At 42.6% G+C, this 21833-nt stretch overlaps 1 protein-coding gene across 1 annotated transcript in view; it reads right to left on the bottom strand.

The window, feature by feature from the left end:
• Window positions 1–21833, bottom strand: part of LOC112244846 (phosphatidylinositol 4-phosphate 3-kinase C2 domain-containing subunit beta-like) — a 75450-nt gene that overhangs the window by 21112 nt on the left and 32505 nt on the right. The window contains exons 13-19 of the mRNA XM_042299328.1: window positions 20994–21164; window positions 20807–20915; window positions 16586–16728; window positions 12948–13136; window positions 5866–5959; window positions 5630–5724; window positions 2184–2472 (exon numbers count right to left, since the gene is read on the bottom strand). Of these exons, the coding sequence (XP_042155262.1) occupies window positions 2184–2472; window positions 5630–5724; window positions 5866–5959; window positions 12948–13136; window positions 16586–16728; window positions 20807–20915; window positions 20994–21164 (1090 nt within the window). The remainder of the gene's footprint in view (window positions 1–2183; window positions 2473–5629; window positions 5725–5865; window positions 5960–12947; window positions 13137–16585; window positions 16729–20806; window positions 20916–20993; window positions 21165–21833) is intronic.

Genomic DNA, 21833 nt, shown 5'->3' with positions numbered 1-21833 from the left:
TTTTATTTCAGTGGGCTCTCTCTTTGAAAGGAACTAATAAGCCTATTCACAATGCTATTGGGTTGGATGCTGATAGGGGTAACTTGCAGAATGATCAGAGAAATGATAGTCAAAGCTTTTCTTTTAGGCAATTTACAGAAATTGGATGCTTTGCTAGCAACAGACAACAATAAATCCACAGGGGGCGACCAATTGGATCCCGGTCTGCTTGAGTGTGCAGCGCCCATCAATGTTGGCTCAATAACCCTCATTTTTTATTTTATATTGTTATCAGGAAATTTTCCAAGTATGGAAATCAGCTTTTGTGCTGCCACTCCATAAGGGCGGGGATAGTAGTGATCTTAATAATTATCGCCCCATTTCAAGGCTTCCTTGTACAGCTAAGATTCTATAATCCTTGGGAAATGTACAACTTTGCTCTTTTTATCTGAGAAGTGTATTTTTGTTCATGTAAACCAGGGTTTAGGCCTGGATGTACTGCAGGACTATTACAGCAACCTCTTTAGTTGTTAATGATCTTGTCAATGCTTTAGACACTACAATGAAATGTGCTGCTTTGTTTGGGGTCCTGTCAAAAGCTTTTGATACTGTTGATCATGCTATTTCACTGAATAAGTTGTCGTCGAAAGGCCTGAGCTCTGACGCCTGGTCATGGATTTATGGTTATCTTAATGTCAGACCTCAGGCCATTGTGATTGACGGGGTTTCTTGAATTTCTTGAAGTACATAAAGGTGTTCCGCATGGGTCAATACCAGTGTCACGCCCTGACCTTAGTTATCTTCGTTTTCTTTATTATTTTGGTTAGATCAGGGTGTGACGAGGGTGGTTTGTGTAGTATTTGTACTGTCTATGGGGTTTTTGTATGTCTTGGGGTTTAGATGTCTATGGTTTCCTAGGTTGGTTCCCAATCAGAGGCAGCTGTTTATCGTTGTCTCTGATTGGGGACCAGATTCAGGCAGCCATATTCCTTAGGTATTTTGTGGGTTATTGTCTATGTGTAGTTGCCTGTCAGTACTCGTGTCTCATAGCTTCACGTTCGTTTTGTTGTTTTGTATAGTTTGTTTAGTGTTCTTCGTTTTAATAAAAGAAGTATGTATTCTTACCTTGGTCTCCTCGTTATGACGAATGTGACAACTAGGACCTGTTCTTTTCAGTATTTATATGAATGCTATTAATCTGTTAACATGTTTAAATGTATGCGGATGATACTATTACACAGGCAATTGCCCCGACTGCTGACCTGGCTATGACAAGGCTACAGTCCGATTTTGCAGTTGTGCAGGAAGCCCTTACTGATAAAAACTAAATACATGTTGTTTTCAAGTTCGTGTAAGATTGTCTCGGGTGGATTACATCTTTACTCATCGGATGGTTCTATAACCGAACGAGTCCTTGCATACAAACACCTTGGTATTTGGATAGACAGTGATTTATTGTTTTAAAAAACATACCACTGAGCTACTGAGCTTGTTAAGAAACTAAGACTTAAATAGTCTTCTTTTTTCTTTCTTTTTTACAGAAACAGATCTGGTCTCTCTCTAGATAGCAGGAAGCAGGTTGTGCAGTCAACCTTTCTTCCAGTTCTTGATTATGGTTCTACTATTTATCAAAGTGCACGTGCCTCTACGTTTTCATAGCGCCCTTCCTTTTATCACAGACAGTTTTATTACTCATCACTGCATTCTTTACCAAAAGGTTGGCTGGACATCTTTGAAGTCACATCGTCACACTCTTTTTGTTTACAAAGCCCGGCTCCACAAACCTCCGACTTACCTGACATCACTGTTAAGATTGAAAATGACAAGTTATCAAACCCGTTCACAAGGTTGGTTAACTCTGGAGACTCCTTTGGTGTTTAGAGAGTTAGGTAAATCAGCCTTTAATTTCCTTGCACCTTACGTGTGGAATGATCTAGAATACACTTTAAAATAGGAGGAATTGGTGCCTCTAGGGCATTTCAGACAGTTGTTAGGGGACCTTTTAACTGAAGAATGAATCTCCGTTTTTTTGATTGAGTTAAGCTTTTCATGGATAATAATATGCATTTGATTGTGTATATGAATGTGTAGCTTAATGTGTTTATTGTATTTTGATGTGTACTGTGGTGCATCTGGGAAAGAGACTCTCGGTCTCAGCATTGACTCCCTGTCAAAATAAAGATGAAAGAAAAACAAACACGTACCTGTATGTTGACGGCTTTGACCAGCATGCCGGGGTTGAGGGGGAGACGGCAGCTGCTGCTGACTGAGAAGAACTGCCTGACCTCCTCCAGTCCCTCCCGAAGGATGGCCTGCCTGCTGGAGGGAGAGGTGTCCCGGACACGTTGGGCTACTTTAGCCAGGATGCTGACTAGCCAGCACTGTCTGTCAAACTCCTCCCTGAGACCCCCACCCACACAGCACAGCAGGCCTGCTAACAGGTGCTGGTACCTCCCACTGAACTGACTGTCCTGCAGAGTGTCCTTCAACAACCTGGGAGAGCAAGAGAGAGAGGTTCAAAACACGTAAAGAAACTGTTTTATAACAATTGCCATGTATCCATTCTTTTTCCCCTTGAGGCAAGCACAGATCTATAAATGATCTGGTGGTCAAAGTAATGTTCCCATATTATTTTTCTTCACGAATTCAAACAATTCAGGTCTGTATTCTTAAAGTAATGTAGGAAAGAAGAACGCATTTCTGAAGTACTCCAACAGGGCCAATATCTCCCTGGCTATTGGTCATACTTGGTATTAGTAGTTTATTAGGATCCCCGTTAGCTGTTGTGATAGCAGCAGCTACTCTTCCTGGGGTCCACACAGAACATTAAACATGACATAGTACAGAATATTAATAGACAAGAACAGCTCAAGGACAGAACTACATACATTTCAAAAGTCACACGTAGCCTGCATATCAGTACATACACACAATATCTAGGTCAAACAGGGGAGGGGCGTTGTGCCGTGAGGTGTTGCTTTATCTGGTTTTAAAACCAGGTCTGCTGTTAACTTGAGCAATCTGAGATGGGAGTTTCATGCAATCATGGCTCTATAAAATACTCTTGAATTTGGGGACTGTGGAAAGACCCCTGGTGGCATGTCTGGGGGGGGGTAAGGGTGACTGTCAGTGCTGTGTATAAAGTTGACAGTACAAACAATTTGGAATTTAACACGTTTCTTATAAAAATCTAAACATGTTGCAGTCAGTCTCTCCTCTACTTTTAGCCAAGAGAGACGGGCATGCATATTATTGGCCGTCTGATTACAGTGAAGAGTACGATGTGCCACTCTGTTCTGGGACCACTGCAGTTTTGTCTAGGTCCTTCTTTTCAGCACCTGATCATATAACTGAGCAATAATCAAGATAGAACTAGAGCTTGTAGGACTTGCTTTGTGGAGTGTGGTGTCAAGAAAGCAAAGCATCTCTTTATCATGGACAGAACTCTTCCCATCTTTAAAACCATTAAATCAATATGTTTTGACCATGACAGTTTACAATCCAAGGTCACACCAAATCATTTTGTCTCCTCAACTTGCTCAGTAGCCACACATTATTCATTATCAGATTCAGCTGAGGTCTAGAACGCAAGAAATGATTTGTACCAAATAGAATGCTCTTAGTTTTAGAGATGGTCAGGACTAGTTTATTACTAGCCACCCATTCTAAAATGGACTGCAACTCTCTGTTACGGTCCCTTGTGCAGCACTGTATGTTGTGTAAATATATAAAATTGTGTACTTTGTGTTCTGATGCTATTGTGTTAAGTCATTTTTAAGAATCCATTTGGAAAATCCTAATGTATACTACATAAAGTTTGTTCTGGCATTTCCCAATCTGTCCAGCAGGTGGCGACATGTCTTCAGGACAAACATGCATACAAAGTGTCAATGATATCGTACATTACTGCATTGTCATGTATGGGCTCCAGTGCAGTACTGTATGGTTAAACGGGTGTTTCTGTGAGCGAATGTGAGTCATGAGATGACTGGTCTATGTGAATTAGAGGTGGTTGTATGTACAGTGCCTTCAGGAAGTATTCATACCACATGACTTATTCCACATTACAGCCTGAATTCAAAATTGATTCTTTATTTTTCTCTCACCCATCTACACAATACCCCATAATGACAAAGTGAAAACATGTTTTTGGAAATGTTTGCACAGTTATTGAAAATTAAATATAGAAATATCTCATTTGCATACAGTGCCTTCAGCAAGTACTAACACCCCTTGACTTTTTCACATTGTTGTTTTACAAACTGGGATTCAAATATATTTGGGGGGATAAATCTCTGAAGAGCTTTCCACACCTGGATTGTTCATCAAAATTCTTCAAGCTCTGTCAAATTGGTTGTTTATCATTGCTATACAACCTTATTCAGGTTGTGTCATATATTTTCAATCAGATTTAAATCAAAACTGTAACTCTGCAGCATTCACTGACTTCTTGTTAAGCAACTCCCATGTAGATCTGGATTTGTGTTTTAGGTTATTGTTCTGCTGAAAGGAGAATTCATCTCCAAGTGTCTGCTGGAAAGCAGACTGAACCAGGTTTTCCTCTAGGATTTTGCATGTGTTTAGCTCCATTCAGTTTCTTTTTTATCCTGAAATACTCCCCAGTCCTTAACGATTACAAGAATACCCATAACCTGATGCAGCCACCATCGTGCTTGAAAATATGGAGAGTGGTACTCAGTAATGTATTGTATTTGCCCCAAACATAACACTTTGTATTCAGGATAAAAAGTTAATCACTTTGCCAAATATTTTGCAGTATTATAATATTTGTATTCTGTACAGGCTTCCTTCTTTTTTACTCTGTCAATTAGGTTAGTATTGTGGAGTAACTAAAACGTTGTTGATCCATCCTCAGATTTCTCCTATCACATCCATTCAACTCTGAAACTGTTTTAAAGTCACCATTGGCCTCATGGTGAAATCCCTGAGCGGATTCCTTCCTCTCCGGCAACTGAGTTAGAAAGGACGCCTGTATATTAGTAGTGACTGCGTGTATTGATACACCATCCAAAGTGTAATTAATAACTTCATCATACTCAAAGGGATATTCAATGTCTGCTTATTTTATTTTTTACCCATCTACCAATCGGTGCCCTTCTTTGCGAGGCATTGGAAAACCTCCCTGGTGTTTGTGGATGAATCTGTTAGCAATTCACTACTCGACTGAGAGACCTTGAAGATAATTGTATGTGTGGAGTACAGAGATGAGGTAGTCATTCAAAAATCATGTTCAACATTATTGTACAAAGAGTGAGTCCAATGCAACTTATTAAACACATTTTTACCCCTGAACTTATTGAGGCTTGCCATAACAAAGGGGTTGAATACTTATTGACTCAAGACATTTCAGCCTCTCATTTTTTATTATTTGAAAAGATTTCTAGAAACAAAATTCCACTGACATTATGGGGTTGTGTGTAGGACAGTGATACACAATCTCAATGTAATCCATTTTAAATTCAGTCTGTGACACAATAAAAATGTGGGAAAAAGTCAACGTGGTGTGAATACTTTCTGAAGGCACTGCACGTGGTCATGTATACATGTGTATATGTCTGCGAGAGCCTACATCAAGTTGTGTGTGACAGAGAAGGCTGAGTGTACGGCTGATATCTGAATTAGGTCTCACCAGAAGAGGTAGTGTGCGATGCGCATGTCCCCTATGGCTCTCCGTAGCAGGAAACGTACCAACGGGCTATCAAGGTAACACTCATATTTCAGAGCCTGAGAGAAAGCGAGAGAGATGGTTAGAGAAAGGTGCAACGGAGAGGTGTAAGAAATATGGATATAGCTCCACATAGCCATTTGATAAGGTGTTCGTGAAGTGTTTGCAAGACATTCATTAAGCATTTATAAAGGTTTTACCTGCACCAGCTGCGGCAGGAAGTCCAGCAGCTCAGGGTCAGAGATGGTGTCCATCCACTGTACTGCAGTACGCCTCAGCTCCTGATCAGGGAAGCTGACAGACATTTGAATCCATTATGCATTCAATTATTACATTGTTTCAATCCAAAATGACGACATATTTGAGAGGTCAAACAAACGCATGGACTTATACTTTGAAGACAAATAACACAACGCAGAGGATGAGAGTACTAGAATTAACGATCAATAGGGAATTCTCAATGTAAATGGGATTTGGGTTTCAGTTCAACATCTGTTTAGAATCTGTGGATTGTCACTCCTGAACTCAGAGCTAGGTGTGCTACGCTCTGTACATTGAGTCTGGGGCAGGATACTTGTTATTTGGCCATTGGTCCAGTTATACTGCAAGGACATCTGATTGGTCAACCCCAGACTAGGGTGGGGGGTTATAAGTGGCATCCTGTTTCTTTGTTCGGTGGAGAAAAGCTGAGGACAGGGGAGACTGAACGTCTATCTCCCAGCATAACATCTATGATTTGTCATTCTCAAATAAACCTATTTTTCTCCCCCTGATTTGCTTTGGAGTTTGTATAATTGAAGAATAACATCAATTGCTAACACTTGGTGCCGTGACCCGAATGATTTGCTCTGAACAACAACAACCAGAAAAACGTATCAACTGTGTGTTGATCCAGAGGAAAGAGAGAAGGCTGCCCGCAACCCACTTTGGGGAGTCAACTCATCATCTCCTGATTGACGGCAGAATTGCTGGGTGAGTCTGGACCAATATCATTTAAAAAGAACCAAATCAGGTTAACATAGTGCATGCAATGAGTGATATGTATCTGTGATGTATAAGTGTTCAAGTCCTTTGTTTCATTACAGAGTTTAGTCCTTTGTTACTTGATTAAAAGGTCGGAGTCTTTACTCTATTAAAAGGTTGGAGTCTTTACTCTATTAAAAGGTCGGAGTCTTTACTCTATTAAAAGGTCGGAGTCTTTACTCTATTAAAAGGTCGGAGTCTTTACTCTATTAAAAGGTTTGAGGCATCTTTTTTGGTGAAACCTTCTTGTTGCACCGAAGTGAGTTGCTAGTGAAGTAGCAATCTTTTACACATGTGGTTAATGTAAGCCTTCAACAAGCTCTTAGTGGTGAACATAAGTTATGGGTAGCCAGGCCCTACAGAAACAATTTGTGTTCTAGAAGAGGTTTGAGTCCTCAAAAGGGGTTATATAAATATATATATTTTGGGGATAAATACATATATAAACATAGAGATATATATTATACAACTTTGGAAGTTAATATTATGACATTGCAGAGAGAGAATTGTAGTTTGAAAGCTCTTGGTGAACAAATAAAGACCTTAAAAGGAGAAATTCCCTATTGCAGCAGGAGATACAGGTGAAATATTCAGATGTGACCCCGACCTGTGGCCTCTCTGTTCTCCAATCTATCCACACATTGAGTTGTGGAAGGCAGATCAGGTTTCAAGCATCTGGTCAGCACTGCCTGGCATTGAGTCAACAGATTCTGACAGCAGTGACGAACAATGTCTTAGGCCAACCAGAACACAGGCTGTAAAAGGGAGTAAAGACAAACCTCTAGAGACAGTAATCACACACAAATCAGCATCTCCAAAACAGTTGGATGAATGCTCAAAAACTTTGAAGCATCCACGAGACGTGGGTATCAGAGTTGTGCAGGTTCTGAGTGAAACCAACAACATTATTCGTTCAGTAGAAGAGAAACCTGGTGTATGTTATTATTTGGGGATTTCGGGTCACTGGCAACGAGAATGTCGGAAAAGAAAACGTGATTTTATGAAAAGTGGCCTCGAGAAGAAGGGCCCATCTAAGTGAAAATGGAATCAGGACAACAGCCCCAACGGCACAATGTTGTTGCAGAAATTTAAGAAGCTCTCTTTGGCTCAGCAGCAGAGTTTGCTGGATGCTGTGGAGGTAAACTAACAGACCCCCTCTTACGTCCCATCTCAGCTGGTGTACATACTGTATCAAATCGGATGGACTATATGTGAATATGACTGTTAACAACATGGCAGGAGATTTTTTTGTAGATACGGGTGCTGAAGTCACTGTATTATATATATATATATATCTTATGCAAAACATATATGATATGTCCTCAGTACACAGGCAAGAAGATGAGAGCAACAGGAGTGGGAGGGAAGACAAAGACACATGTGAAACAAACCAAACCATTATCAATTTCTATTGGTCCAATGAAGATCGAAGCAGGCTCTACAGTTCAGAACCATGCTATTTGGACTACGAAGAAAAACGAGTGTGAAACTTTGGATATGGAATCAGCCCTACCTTGCACAAAACAATATCCCATTAGCAAGGAAGCTATGGACGCGACTAAAGTAGCGATTTAAGATCTATGGGACATGGGTATAGTTGAAAAGACCCGGTGTAATCCCAGCTACTCTGGTGCTTCCTCCAGATAACACATTACTTGAACACCGACTGTTGTGAGTTGGTTTTGTATCAGCTCTCTGATGGATTTATAGAGTCACTCGTTGGAAAACCCTGAGCTTATCTTATACACAGACGGTTCACGCATTATGGCGGGGGGTGTGAGGCAGGTAGGATGGGTAATTACTACAAGGTGATCATACCAGGCACGTTAGATTTGAAGAAAAACTGAAGTTCACTTTATGAGTGACATAATGCTTAACTATTGCATAGAACTCTTTAATGGGGAATAACTCCCGAGGGGGGACATGACGCAGTGCCAGGACAGTGGGTGATGGTAAAAAAATATATGTGACAGAGACATTAGGGCCAAAATGGGAAGGTCATTATCAAGGTCAGCAGTAAAAGTCCAGGGAAAATCACGATGGATATATGTCATTCATTGCAAGCTTGTCCATTTCGATGACAAAAGTGGAGCCTGGAGAACAGAGCTGATTGATTAGCAATTGGGGGCCAATCTCGGGTGAAGAAGCACAGTAAGATGATCAGACCCTGATGAGCTTCTATGTTGTGTACCGCAGTCCTCATATTAGGGATATCTAGGTGAAATGTACAATTTCCTCCGGAAAATCGGGACATGCTGACTCAGGGAAATCTAGGTGAAATATCAATTTCTCTTGAAACCAGGACATGTTACTTTCACTTTTTTGTTTCCTTCGTTACAGGTTATGAGAATCTATCGTCTGAGGCTGCAGCAATAGCCCTTGACTGTACCTGAAACGATACAAGCTCACCTGTGAAGTGCAACCAGCGGAACGGAAGAATAATTCCTCACTACCGGCAGACTGTCAGAACATCATTTTAAATAGTTATCTATGTGGGACTGATACCAGTGTGGAAGAGCTGGTCACTTTTAAAGGACGTGGTGAATGATTACCTTGCCAATAGGATGATTGAACATCATGGTCTTGCGGACAAGTGAAAGACGTTTGAAACTGTTTTCCTTGCGTGTTTCCTCCTAATACAGGATGTGGGTTGCGTTTCCATTTCTAACACAGCGATGGATGAGGGACACTCGGAAGTCAATACGTTTCTATCCCTCTCTACACTATGCCACAGTAGTCAATCAAAGTAGTTGCTGGGTTTGTACGTACGCACCATTCACATCACGGGCAGGTATTCCAAAAGGGTCTATTCCTTTTAACCAGAGTGAAATGTTGGGAGAGATATGGAGAGATGTTAATTGGTATAAGACAAATACTGGTACTAATTTGGGCAAGAATGTTGCCTATCAACATGCGAGAGTACCTAGTTCTGCAGATAGGTGCTGGAGGAGGCCTGAGACTCCTGGATATGTGTCCATTCAACAACATGTGGATGAGTTGGGGGTGGAGCTGACATCCTGGAGTGATAGGTACCTTCCTTCATTTGAGATTACCAATGACACGAATCAGCGACCACCGTACCTAGTTATTACACATGCCTCTGTTGGCTGGTTATGTTTGAACCTCTTTGGGCTAGGGGACCGTATTTTGACGTCTGGATGAAAAGCGTGCCCAAAGTAAACTGCCTGTTACTCAGGCCCAGAAGCTAAGATATGCATATAATTAGGAGATTTGGGCAGAAAACACTCTAAGTTTCTAACACTCTATGTTTCTAAAACTGTTAAAATAATGTCTGTGAGTATAGCAGAACTGATATGGCAGGTGAAAACCCGAGGACAAACCATAAAAAAAAAAAGTTCAGCCTACCACTGTTTCCAATGACTGTCATGTTTAATATGAGGCAAACCTCCCAGATTGCAGTTCCTAGGGCTTCCACTAGATGTCAACAGTCTTTAGAAAGAGTTTCAGGCTTGTTTTTGGAAAAATGAGCTAGAATTTGTAGTTTTTCTAAGTGGCTCCCATTTTGGCTGTAGTGTTTTCAAGCGCGTGGATGAGAGCGCGTTCTTTGTTGTTTATCTCCGGTAAAGACAATAACGATTCTCCGTCTTAAATTTTAGCGTTTATTTACGTATTAGGGTACCTGAGGTTTGATTATAAACGTTGTTTGACTTGTTTGGAGAAGTTTATTGGTAATGTTTGGGATTCATTTTGTATGCATTTTGAAGGACGGAAACCGGTGGATTATTGAATGATGCGCGGCAGCTAAACTGAGCTTTTGGGGATATAAAGTCAGACTTTATCGAACAAAAGGACCATTTGTGATGTAGCTGTGACCTTTTGGAGTGCCAACAGAAGAAGATCTTCGAAGCTAAGGAATTTATTTTATCGCTATATCTGACTTTCGTGGCGCACCTGCCTGGTTGAAAAATGTTTGTAATGCTTTTGTATGCAGCGCACTGTCCTCAGATAATCGCATGGTGTGTTTTCGCCGTAAAGCCTTTTTGAAATCTGACACAGGATTAACAAGATGTTAAGCTTTATTTTGATGTATGACACTTGTATTTTCATGAATGTTAAATATGACTATTTCTGTAATTAGAATTTCGCGCTCGGCAATTTCACCGGATGTTGTCGAGGTGGGTCGCTAGCGGAACGCCTGCGCCAGAAAGGTTAATAGGTCACTCTCTCTGAACTTATCTCAACTGCACCAGGACGCATTTGTCAAAGTAGGACAGAATAAGTGTGATCAGACAACAGATCTTTCTATCTGTCTGTGACTGGGTGCGGAATGTCTGTTGAAGGTCTGTTGAATTGACACTCAGTAATGGCACTAGGACTACTTTCTATGCCAAAACCTTTGGAAATATCCCCAACAATGGTATGATAGCTCCTGGGACTTACTTTATCTGTGGATCCTATCCTTATTAGGGTCGGGTTATTTGGGACATGTCGTAAGACATTCTGTGAATTCTCTTTTTTTCACAGCGTCATAAACGTGTGATTACAGAAAGGGAGAGATTCTTTGCGATTGCTTTTCCCTCTTATGGTGTTTGTAAAATAGCACGGGAAGTTATGAATATAGCTAACTCTTTGGAAATCCTAGCTAATAGTAGAGTTGAGAGTCTTGAGTTAAACACAGCTGAGATGGTTGCCATTCGGACTGTGGCGATGCAAAATTGTTTGGCCCTTGATTATCTTCTGTCCGAACAAGTGGTTGCATGTGCTGTTACTGGTGCTGGAGGCTGTACAAATATTCCTGATCAACCTGAGGAAATAACTGACCTAATCCAAAAGATCAGGACTGAGGGTGCTAAATATCATGATTACAATCTAGATGATTTAGGCTTAGTCATGTGGTTGTCTTCCACATTCGGTACATGGTGAAGTTTTTTGGTGGGCATGATACTTCCAATAGTGGGAGCTGTGGTTATTTCTCTCATCCTCATCTAGGATATCAAGTGTGCTATTGCCCGATGTTTGTCTGCTAAAATCCGATGGTTACGAGATAGGGAATATCATAAGACTCATCAACCGTGTCCTTTTGGAGACGGGTGTCAACAGTGTTCACAAGAATGTGGTTCGGATCGTAAGAATCTTCATCATCACACCAAGCAAGCCTCATGATTGTGGTCAATGTGCCCGTGGTAACCGTCCTCGGTGCTGTAATGAACCATGCTCTCTCAGATGTGGTAACACACTTGTTAATACCTCTTTTCTATAACTTTGTGTGAAATCTATTTCTTATTGCAACAGCATTTAAAATATGCCCGTTGTGTTTTAGAGGAATGCAAGGTGTTTCATTTGAACAATTTTATGCTTATTGCTAATGTTTATATTCTGTCTATTTTTTCATGCTTTCTATTATTTCCTAAAAAGACATTTGAACTATACTTATGTTTTAAATGGTCTAGGGGGAGTATAAGCATATTTTGCAGATAAATACACAATGCAGAGGATGAGAGTACTGGAAGTAACTAGTCAATAGGGAATTGTCAATGTAAGTAGGAGTTGGGTTTCAGTTCAACATCTGTTTAGAATCTGTGGATCCTGGCGAGTGTTGCCCCAGTAACCATTGCCTGGCAACCACACACACGCACGCGCACAGTTCCCTTACCTGAACTCAGAGCTACGTGTGTGCTACGTTCTGTACATTGAGTCTGGGGCAGGATACTTGTTATTTGGCCATTGGTCCAGTTGTACTGCAAAGACTTCTGATAGGTCAACCCCAGGATAGGGTGGGGGGTTATAAGTGGCATCCTGTTTCTTTGTTCGGTGGAGAAAAGCTGAGGACAGGGGAGACTGAACATGTATCTCCCAGCATAACATCTATGATTTGTCCTTCTCAAATAAACCTATTTTTCTCCCCCTGGTTTGCTTTGGAGTTTGTGTTATTGAAGAACAACATCAATTGCTAACGTCCTTATTCATATTTGAACTGTAATTCTAAAAGACGAGTGATGCATGTGATGCCTTGCATGTTGCCCTGCTGAGGTGAGTTCATGGTGTTTATGTTCCAGAACAGTATTCTAAGCAAGTCTGGTCTACTCCTGTCTCTGACCATGTCCCCAAACTGCCAATGTGTCTGTTGTTTACACAGTCCTAACACAACATGACAAGGTCGAATGGCGACCGCAGGCCTTCTGGTGACTGTTGCCTACTGACTGTTGCCAAGGTGGCTATTTCCCTGACGAGTGTTGCCCCAGAAACCATTGCCTGGCAACCACACACACACACACACGCACGCGCACAGTTCCCTTACGTGGCATGCAGAAGGCCCAGTGCGTCGTGGTGGTTGAGACATGCCCACTGGCGGAGCAGGGCATAGATATCTGACAGGCATGCCCACTCCCAGCGGGGGGCACTAGCCAGCACCAGGGGCAGGGCACCACTCTCTGACTGGCAGAACGAACGTTTCTCCCACAACAGACGCTTGTCCTCTGGAGTCAACCTGGGCAGATAGAGGGGAGAGAGTGAGGAGAAACATAAACACCTTACATGCATACTTCGCTTGAGAGTGAGAGAAAGAGAGGGGGATGTGGAGAGGGGGAGGGGTATAGAGGGTAAAAGGTAGAGAGGGGAAGAGGGAGTGAAATAATGCATACTTGGAATACTTTCTCACAATGAAAGGAAAAGAAAGAGGGAAAGAGAGTGTGGTGTTGTTTACTGCAGCATTAGATGGCCATTCTCCACTGTAAAAAAAAAAAAAGGAAAAAAAGATAGATTACCTTTGTATAAATGTGGTCAACACGTATCAATGATGTCTTTGTTCTGTCTTGATGATAACATTACTTTGTTTCTCCTTGCTTTGGCCACCCTCATTTGAACGCGGTTACACCAATGGGAAAAAAAACGATCAAGCTGAATTTGAAACAGGCATGAAACAAAGACAAAACGAGACTGATCGGAGCGGGTGTGTAAGGGAGAGGGGGACAGATGGAGAGAGGGAGTAGAGGCGAGACAAAAGGTAGAGGAAGAACGATAAAGACAGATAAAATGATTGGGAGAAGGGAGAATAAACAGTAGATGTACCGCGTGGAGAAACCGTGAAAATGTCAACCGAAAACTAAAAGGTCAGTGAGTACATTCATTCTCATCACACACACACACGCTCACTCACACACACGCAACACACCCGTTAATCCATGTTTGTTTGAATCTCTGCCTAAATCTACACACACGGGTTTCTCTAACTGCTCTAGCAGACACACACAGGGCAGAGGGCTGTTAACGTATGATGAGTTCTCCTTGGTACGGTTGTTTCCATTGGCTGAATATACTGTGTCATTGTTGGGATTGGATGATCCAGCTGGACAACAGTTGTTGCTATTGGATGAGCTCCTCTAATCTACTTCCTGCTTGGAGCCTGATACTGGATGGCACTGAAGCCAGTACACTTGTTTGGAAACACTGCACCTTAAGAGAATGTTCTTTAAATAATTGTTTGTCAACACTGATATGTCCGTTCTTCTTCATCTGCCTGTAGTTGCCATGTAATATTAAACTTATCCTGACCATAAATGGTCATTTGTTGAAGTTTTGAATGTGTGCACATTGTACGTTCTAGTCAAAAGCCAACGTTATTTAGAGGTAAAGAGAGGGGAGGGAGACCTATCTCAAAGTGAACATCAAACAGACAGAGACAGACACAGATAAGAGCACATCTCCCTTCCTTCCATCCAAAGGCATGCTCCAAAGCCCCAGAAAAAAGATTCTACTTGGAAGTAAACAAAACACACACTGGTCCAAGATAAACACGGTTCTGTTTATCTCTCTCACAACAAACAGGAAACAGATCATAAACTATGACAACCACTAATGGGCTAAACACTATACTGAGATATGGTGGATAGACACACATACAAACAGACAGGCACACACCCTTCTCTATCCAGGGAGGGTTGAGTTAAACGTTGCTGACACACTCCTCAGAGAAGGCCAGCGGAGCTCCCCAAACACTCCTAGTTTCTTTCTACCTCTCTTAGGAATTCAGATCACCGGTCTGATTAATATTCAGTGACCTTTTCTTCTCTTTTGTAAATGGTGCACACACGCAAACACACACACACACGGGACAAAAGAGGAGAGGGGGATGGTGAGACTAGAGGGGGGAGGAGAGAGGGGGGATAATATCATCTGGGGAGGATTCACCACCAGCTGCTGCTATGACATCACTCCTCAACTGGACGGATGGATGTGGATGTGGACCCCTGCTGCAATTAGATCTTTTTTTTGTTTTTACCATGAAATCTTCATTTAATCAGAACCAGTCTTTTTTTGATCTGACATTACAGGTTTATATTTACCAATACCATGTGTTGGTGAAAAGGAAATCATGTGTGTCGTAGAATAATCGAATAAAAAAGTCATTCGTGCAGGTGCACAAATAAGTGAGCCCCAAGTTGCATTGGTTAAATCAAGCAGGCGAGCAGAATCAGGTGGGTAAATAACCGGGTGCCAAATGACCCAATGAAAGGAGAGATCGTTAGTAAAGAGTTTGGGCGGGACTCTGATAAATACGGATCAGAAACCTGGTCAGTTTGGTGTTACCCATTCAGGTGAATGCAAAGCACGCCATGCCGAGAGGAAAGGAGATCTCAAATCATAAAATCATTAAAAAAAAGATGTGAGCTTTGAGGCAAATCATTTACAAAACGGAGAGCACTTACCATGACAGCAACTTAGCCTAGAAGGTGAACACCCTTCCACAATATCCACAATAATAAATCAGGTGTTAGCCAACCCAAACATAACATCTAGACATTTTTGACCTTTTTGGTCAGAATCAACACAGCTATGTTTGGCAAAAACCCAGCGCTGCCTACCACCAAAAGAACCGTATCCCAACAGTCAAGGAAGGTGGTGGGAATGTCAAGATCTGGGGCTGCTTTTCCTACTCTGGACCTGTACGACCTCACATCATTAAAGGAAACCATGAATTCTGAGGTATACCAGGAAATTCTGGAACAGAACGTCAGGCCATCAGTCAAGGAGCTAAAGCTGGGCCAAAAATACATCTTCCAACAAGCATTCAAGCAAATCTACCAAAGAATGGCTCAGGAGAAAGACGACTTGTGTTTTGGATTGGCCAAGTCAAAGTCCTGACCTAAATCCAATCGAGATACTGTGGCAGGACCTGCAGCGGGGAGTTCATGCCAGACACCTCTCAACCCTCACTCAATTGGCTGAGTTCTGTAAGGAGGAGTGTGGGAAAATCCCTCAAAACAGATGTTAGAGACTGATTACTGGCTATAGGAGACTCCAAGTTATCGCTGCTAGTGGAGGTGCCACAAGCTATTGACTGAAGGGGTTCACATATTTGAGTATCTGTTAAATAAACCACTTTTGTTAAATAAACAACGAAAATGTCATATTTTGGGGTTTCTGCCATTTACTTGGAATGTCTTTATTACAAATTGGGGTTTAGATCAGGATTTTCTATGTTTATTTTAATATTTTACAGCAAAATAATAACCAGCCCTGTAGGGTTCACATACTTTCAAGCAGCATTGCATCTCCTGTCTGTCTTCCTGCTCTGTCCACTATTAACCTAGCCTGGGTACCATTCTGTTTGAGATATCGTTCCACTCCTTGCCATGTTTAGCATGACACGGACTTCATGGAGTTGAATGTCAGCAAAACAGGTTCTGGATTTCAGGCTACTACTATCCTATCAACGCCCCTCAATAACGTCTACAGCTGTTGGGTTTGAACACTAGCACAAAAACATACGATACTCTCTAATGCAGTGTAACAGTGACATTATAATGACACGTGGTAATAATGTATGTCAGTCTATCAGGGCTGTTCTGTCATTCCATGGAGTGAGTGAGCAGAAAGGTAGCAAGAGAGAGAGAGAGAGAGAGAGAGAGAGACTGACTGACAGTGTAGTAGTCTCACCAGAAGAGTGATTTCTTGTGCAGTACATCCTGCAGTTGTCTCTGGCTGTGCTGGTCGAGTCTGGAGAAGTCATACTGGGGACTGAACTCTGCGGGAGGGGGGGTGCTAAAGCGCACCTCAAACGACGACGTGGGAAAGTCCACCTACAGGAAGAGGTCAGAGGTTAGGCGTCACACTAACAACAACATTAAGATTGTTCATGAAGAGAGAAGGTACAAATCTGTCATTCTGCCCCTGAACAAGGCAGTTAACCCACTGTTCCTAGGCCGTCAATGAAAAAAATAATTTGTTCTTAACTGATTTGCCTAGTTAAATAAAGGTCAAATAAAAAATGTGTTGTGAGGAGGGAAATGTACATAAATAAACATCGATATGGTTTGATTTAAATCATTATATCTCTTACAGCTTAATCTAAACAAGATACAGTTCCTTCGGAATGTATTCAGACCCCTTGACTTTTTACACATTTTGTTACGTTACAGCCTTATTCTTAAATTGATTACATTATTTTTTCCATCAATCTACACACAATAACCCACAATGACAAAGCAATAAGAGGTTTTTAGAAATGTTTCCTAATTTATTAAAAATAAAAAACAAATATATCACATTTACATAAGTATTCAGACCCTTACTTTGTTGAAGCTCCTTTGGCAGCGATTACAGCCTCGAGTCTTCTTTAGTAGGACGCTACAAGCTTGGCACACCTCTATTTGGGGAGTTTCTCCCATTCTTCTTTGCAAATTCTCTCAAGTTCTGTCAGGTTAGATGGGAAGCTTTGCTGCACAGCTCCTGGTCTCTCCAGAGATGTTCGATCGGGTTCAAGTCCAGGCTCTGGCTGGGCCACTCAAGGACATTCAGAGACTTGTCCCCAAGCCACTCCTGCGTTGCCTCGGCTGTGTGCTTAGGGTCTTTGTCCTCTTGGAAGGTGAACCTTCGCCCCAGTCTGAGGTCCTGAGTGCTCTGGAGCAGGTTTTCATGAAGGAGCTCTATGTACTTTGCTCAGTTAATCTTTGCCTCAATCCTGACTAGTCTCCCAGACCCTGCCGGTGAAAAACATTCCTACAGCATGATGCTGCCATCACCACACTTCACCATAGAGATGGTGCCAGGTTTCCACCAGATGACGCTTGGCTGTCAGGCCAAAGAGTTCAATCTTGGTTTCATCAGACTAGTGACTCTTTATGTGCCTTTTGGCAAACTCCAAGCAGGCTGTCATGTGCCTTTTACTGAGGAGTGGCTTCCGACTGGCCACTCTACCCTAAAGGCCTGATTGGTGGAGCAGCGATGGTTGTTTTTCTGGAAGGTTCTCCCATCTCCACAGAGCGACTCTAGAGCTCTGTCAGAGTGACCATCGTGTTCTTGGTCACCTCCCTGATTGCTCAGTTGGCCTGGGCGACCAGCTCTAGGAGGAGTCTTGGTGGTTCTAAACTTCTTCCATTTAAGAATGATGGAGGCCACTGTGTTATTGGGGACCTTTAATGCTGCAGAAGTGTTTTGGTACCCTTCCCCAGATCTGTGCCTCGCCACAATCCTGTCTCAGAGATCTACAGACAGTTCCTTCAACCTCATGGCTTGGTTTTTGCTCTGACATATGCTGTCAACTGTGGGACCTTATATAGACAGGTGTGTGCCTTTCCAAATCATGTCCAATCAATTGAATTTACCTCAGTTGGACTCCAATCAAGTTGTAGAAACATCTCAAGGATGATCAATGGTAACAGGATGTAACTCAGCTCAATTTCAAGTCTCACAGCAAAGGGTCTGAATACTTATGTAAACAAGGTATTTCTGTTTTTTTATTTGTATACAATTTGCAAACAATTCTAAAAACCTGTCTTCGCTTTGTCCTGATGGGGTCTTGTGTGCAGATTACTGAGGATGTTTGTTTGTTTATGTCACCTGTGCTCCCTGTCCGGCCTCTAGGTCACCAGGCTGCTCGTTGTGGCACACACCTGTCACCATCGTTACGCGCATCAGCGCATTATGGCACTCAGCCGGACTCCATCACCTCCTTGATTACCTGCCCTATATTTGTCACTCCCTTTGGTTCCTTTCCCAGGTGTCATTGTTTCTGTTTCATGTCTGCGCGTTGTTCGTGTTTCTTGTTTTGTATTATGTTTTCATTTATTCATTAAATGATTCACACCCGGATCTTGCTTCCCGACTCCCAGTGTCCATTTTTGAATGATGTTGTAGTAAGTAACAAAACGTGGAAGAAGTCAAGGGGTCTGAATACTTTCCGAAGGCACTGAGTAGACTTCTGACCTGACTGTTACAGAGCAGATGGACAAGGTAACGGGTAGATGAAGAGATGGAAGAGATTGGGAGAGAGGAGAGGAACAAGATGATGTGAGGAATTCCTCCAAGGAAAGTAGGAGAGAGAGAAAAAAAAGAAAAAAAAGTAAAAGCCAAGAGGGGAAAAGAGTTTGAGGAAGAAAGACAGAGGCCTAAACAGAAGAGGAATGTAAAAAAACAACTAAGAGAAAAAAGTCAGAGGGTAATGTTAGACGGTGTGCGCGTACGTGTGTGTATGTGTGTGTGCACGTGTGCGTGGGGGGGTTACACTCGGGTTAATGAGAGGCAGATGGACGCCAGGCCCCAGATGTGTCTTATGCGATGTTCGTATGTGTTCTGCCGTCAGTGATGAAGAACGAAACCTCAAATGATGTCACCACGCTAATGAGGAGACTGATTGCAACAACACACACATCCCATTTGAACACAGGCCACTGCACTGAGACAAAAAGCCATAGGGCACCAGAGCCACGGGCCAGTTGGCACTGTGACACACTGGGCTGGCACTGCAGGAGGGACTGAGTTTACACTACAATACTGCTGAGAGGAAACACTGTGTGTGTGCGTGCGTGTGTGTGTGTGTGTGTGTGTGTGTGTGTGTGTGTGTGTGTGTGTGTGTGTGTGTGTGTGTGTGTGTGTGTGTGAGAGAGAGAGAGAGAGAGAGAGAGAGAGAGCGATAGAGAGAAAAGAGGATGTGTGTGTCAAAAGGGAGGGTATAGAGAGTCTAATATGAAGGGCGAGTTTTGTTGGCCAAAGCAGAGCTATCTGACCTACTTTCAGGTCCCCTTCTGCAAGCAGCAGCAGCTCGCGCGCATGTGTGTGTGTGTGTGCATGTGCTTCTGTGTGAGCGTAAAGGTCCACATCTGTGTGTATGTGTACTACACAGGGCTGGGCGGTATGGCCAAAATACTGCATCATATCACTATATTGTTCTTATTTTAAACAGTATTTTACATTTCTGAAAAATACAAGTTCTAAATATGTTTTATGAGTAGTGCATGACTAGGATGGCAAAAAAATACATTCTAAGTGAATTGAAATTTCTGCATTCTGATGGTTTTGATGTAGATAGGCACATGCAGGCAGTGATGAGGAGATTTGTTTCCCCTTTCAGTAATGCACATGATCTCAAGTGTTCTGGTTGTGCGGGTGGATGGTCCCTAGACTCGATGCTGTATGTTAAAGTTATATCTGTTTATAGGGACTGAGGTCCAAAGACCAAAGACAGATTGTTGTTGCGTTCTGTGGAACACCGTGGGTTCTTTAGTAGCTGACAAAGTTGTTTAGATTTCCTGATGCTGTGTATATACTGTGACATTTTCTCTGCTTCTGTTTTGGAGGTGTCTCCCTGTTGCGACTTGTATGAAACCAGATTGATTTATTATTGATTATATCCGCAAATGCTCATCTCTTTTGTTCACCTGAAAATCCCCTCAACACCATTCATGCCCCACAGCTCGAAAACAGGCCATAAAGACATCAAATGTTCATATGTTACACACCCAGGAGGACTAGCATTGTACCTGTAACGTGTGTGTGTGTGTGTGTGTGTGTTTGTGTGCACGCGTGCATGTCTTTTATAGATTGCTCTTTGGACCAGGAGCTAAGGTAGATGTTTTATTGCAGCAGATCAGTCTAAAACCTCTCTAAGTCCCCATACAGTACAGTAAGCTGTAAAAGAGAGAGAGAGAAAGAGAAAGGGATAGGAGAGCAGAGGAAGAGAAAGAAAGAGATTGGGAGTGAAAAAAGTGGATAATAAACAGGGAACTACACCCTGAAAAACAAATTGACGCAGATAAGAGAGAGGAAGGAAGGCCGAGGAGGAGGAGAAATGGTGTGTGTGTGAGCGTGTGTGTGTGTGTGTGTGTGAGCGAGCGTGTGTGTGTGTGAGCGTGCGTACGTGAGAGAGATTAGGCCAGTTACCTGCAGGATGACGCTGTCAGGCTGGCTGAAGTTGGGGGAGCTGGAGCGAGTGTTACTTCCTGGGGTGGAAGGCCACAGACCCAGTAGCTTCCTCCCACACGTCAGGATGCTGGGGGAGACACAGGATGACGGTCATCCCACCGACACGCACGCACAGACACACAGAGCCTCCTGAACTGCTACTCACTGTCTGAAGTTGAAGAGGGGCATGGTGACCCAGCCCAGAGAGTCGATGCTCCTCCGCTGCTTGCTGCCCTTCTCCTCCGCACCTCCAGGGGGTGGTAGAGCGCTGGCATACAGAGTCACCGTCAGCTGGGTCTCCCTTGGCAACTGGTTAATCTGCACTGGGAAACACACCCTGGGGGGGCGAGAGGGACAGGGGGGAGGGAGAAGAGAGAGATGCAATGGGAGAGGAGGGTAAAGAAGCATATAAGGGGAAGAGAGGAATGGAAAAGGAAAGAGGGTAGGGGGTTATGTGAGAGAGAGAGTTGTACTTGAGTCCTTGTGAAATGCAGTATAAAGTAAATTCAAATTTTACTACAAGAGAGTAGTCTCGGATCCACTGTAACTGTTAGTCAACAGTAAATGATCCCATCTGTTATATTTAGCCCTGTGTCATCCACATGGGACCCGTGCGCTTTCAACATGAAAGCGAAGAACACATTAAGAACTCTGTTGGAATTCGAAAACTTCAAAAAGACTAGTTAGCATGAAAGGAGCTAGCGTCTTGCTAACAAAAAATAGCCGCGTTATAAAACACACACCATTGCCAATGGGGGCTCTATTAGCATGCGTCGCTAACTAAGAAAACATTGTCAGTTATGCGGCCAGACTGTGGGCTACATTATGGACGGGTGCCTCATAAAAGCCTCTCACGATAAGATATCCAGCCAAACAGTTTACTTTCAGGACTTTTATACAACCAACAAACCAAGAGCTGTTTGAGGAAGGCTACCTTACAAAGATGTAGATCGCTGCACTCCCTCTCCAAAGCACTCCGGGCAGAATTAAACATGGCTAGGGCTGC

The sequence above is a fragment of the Oncorhynchus tshawytscha genome, linkage group LG02 (assembly GCF_018296145.1).
Source record: "Oncorhynchus tshawytscha isolate Ot180627B linkage group LG02, Otsh_v2.0, whole genome shotgun sequence".
NCBI classification, from domain to species: domain Eukaryota; kingdom Metazoa; phylum Chordata; class Actinopteri; order Salmoniformes; family Salmonidae; genus Oncorhynchus; species Oncorhynchus tshawytscha.
Note: the sequence above shows the minus strand (reverse complement) of the source record. Positions and strands in the feature narration are given on the sequence as shown.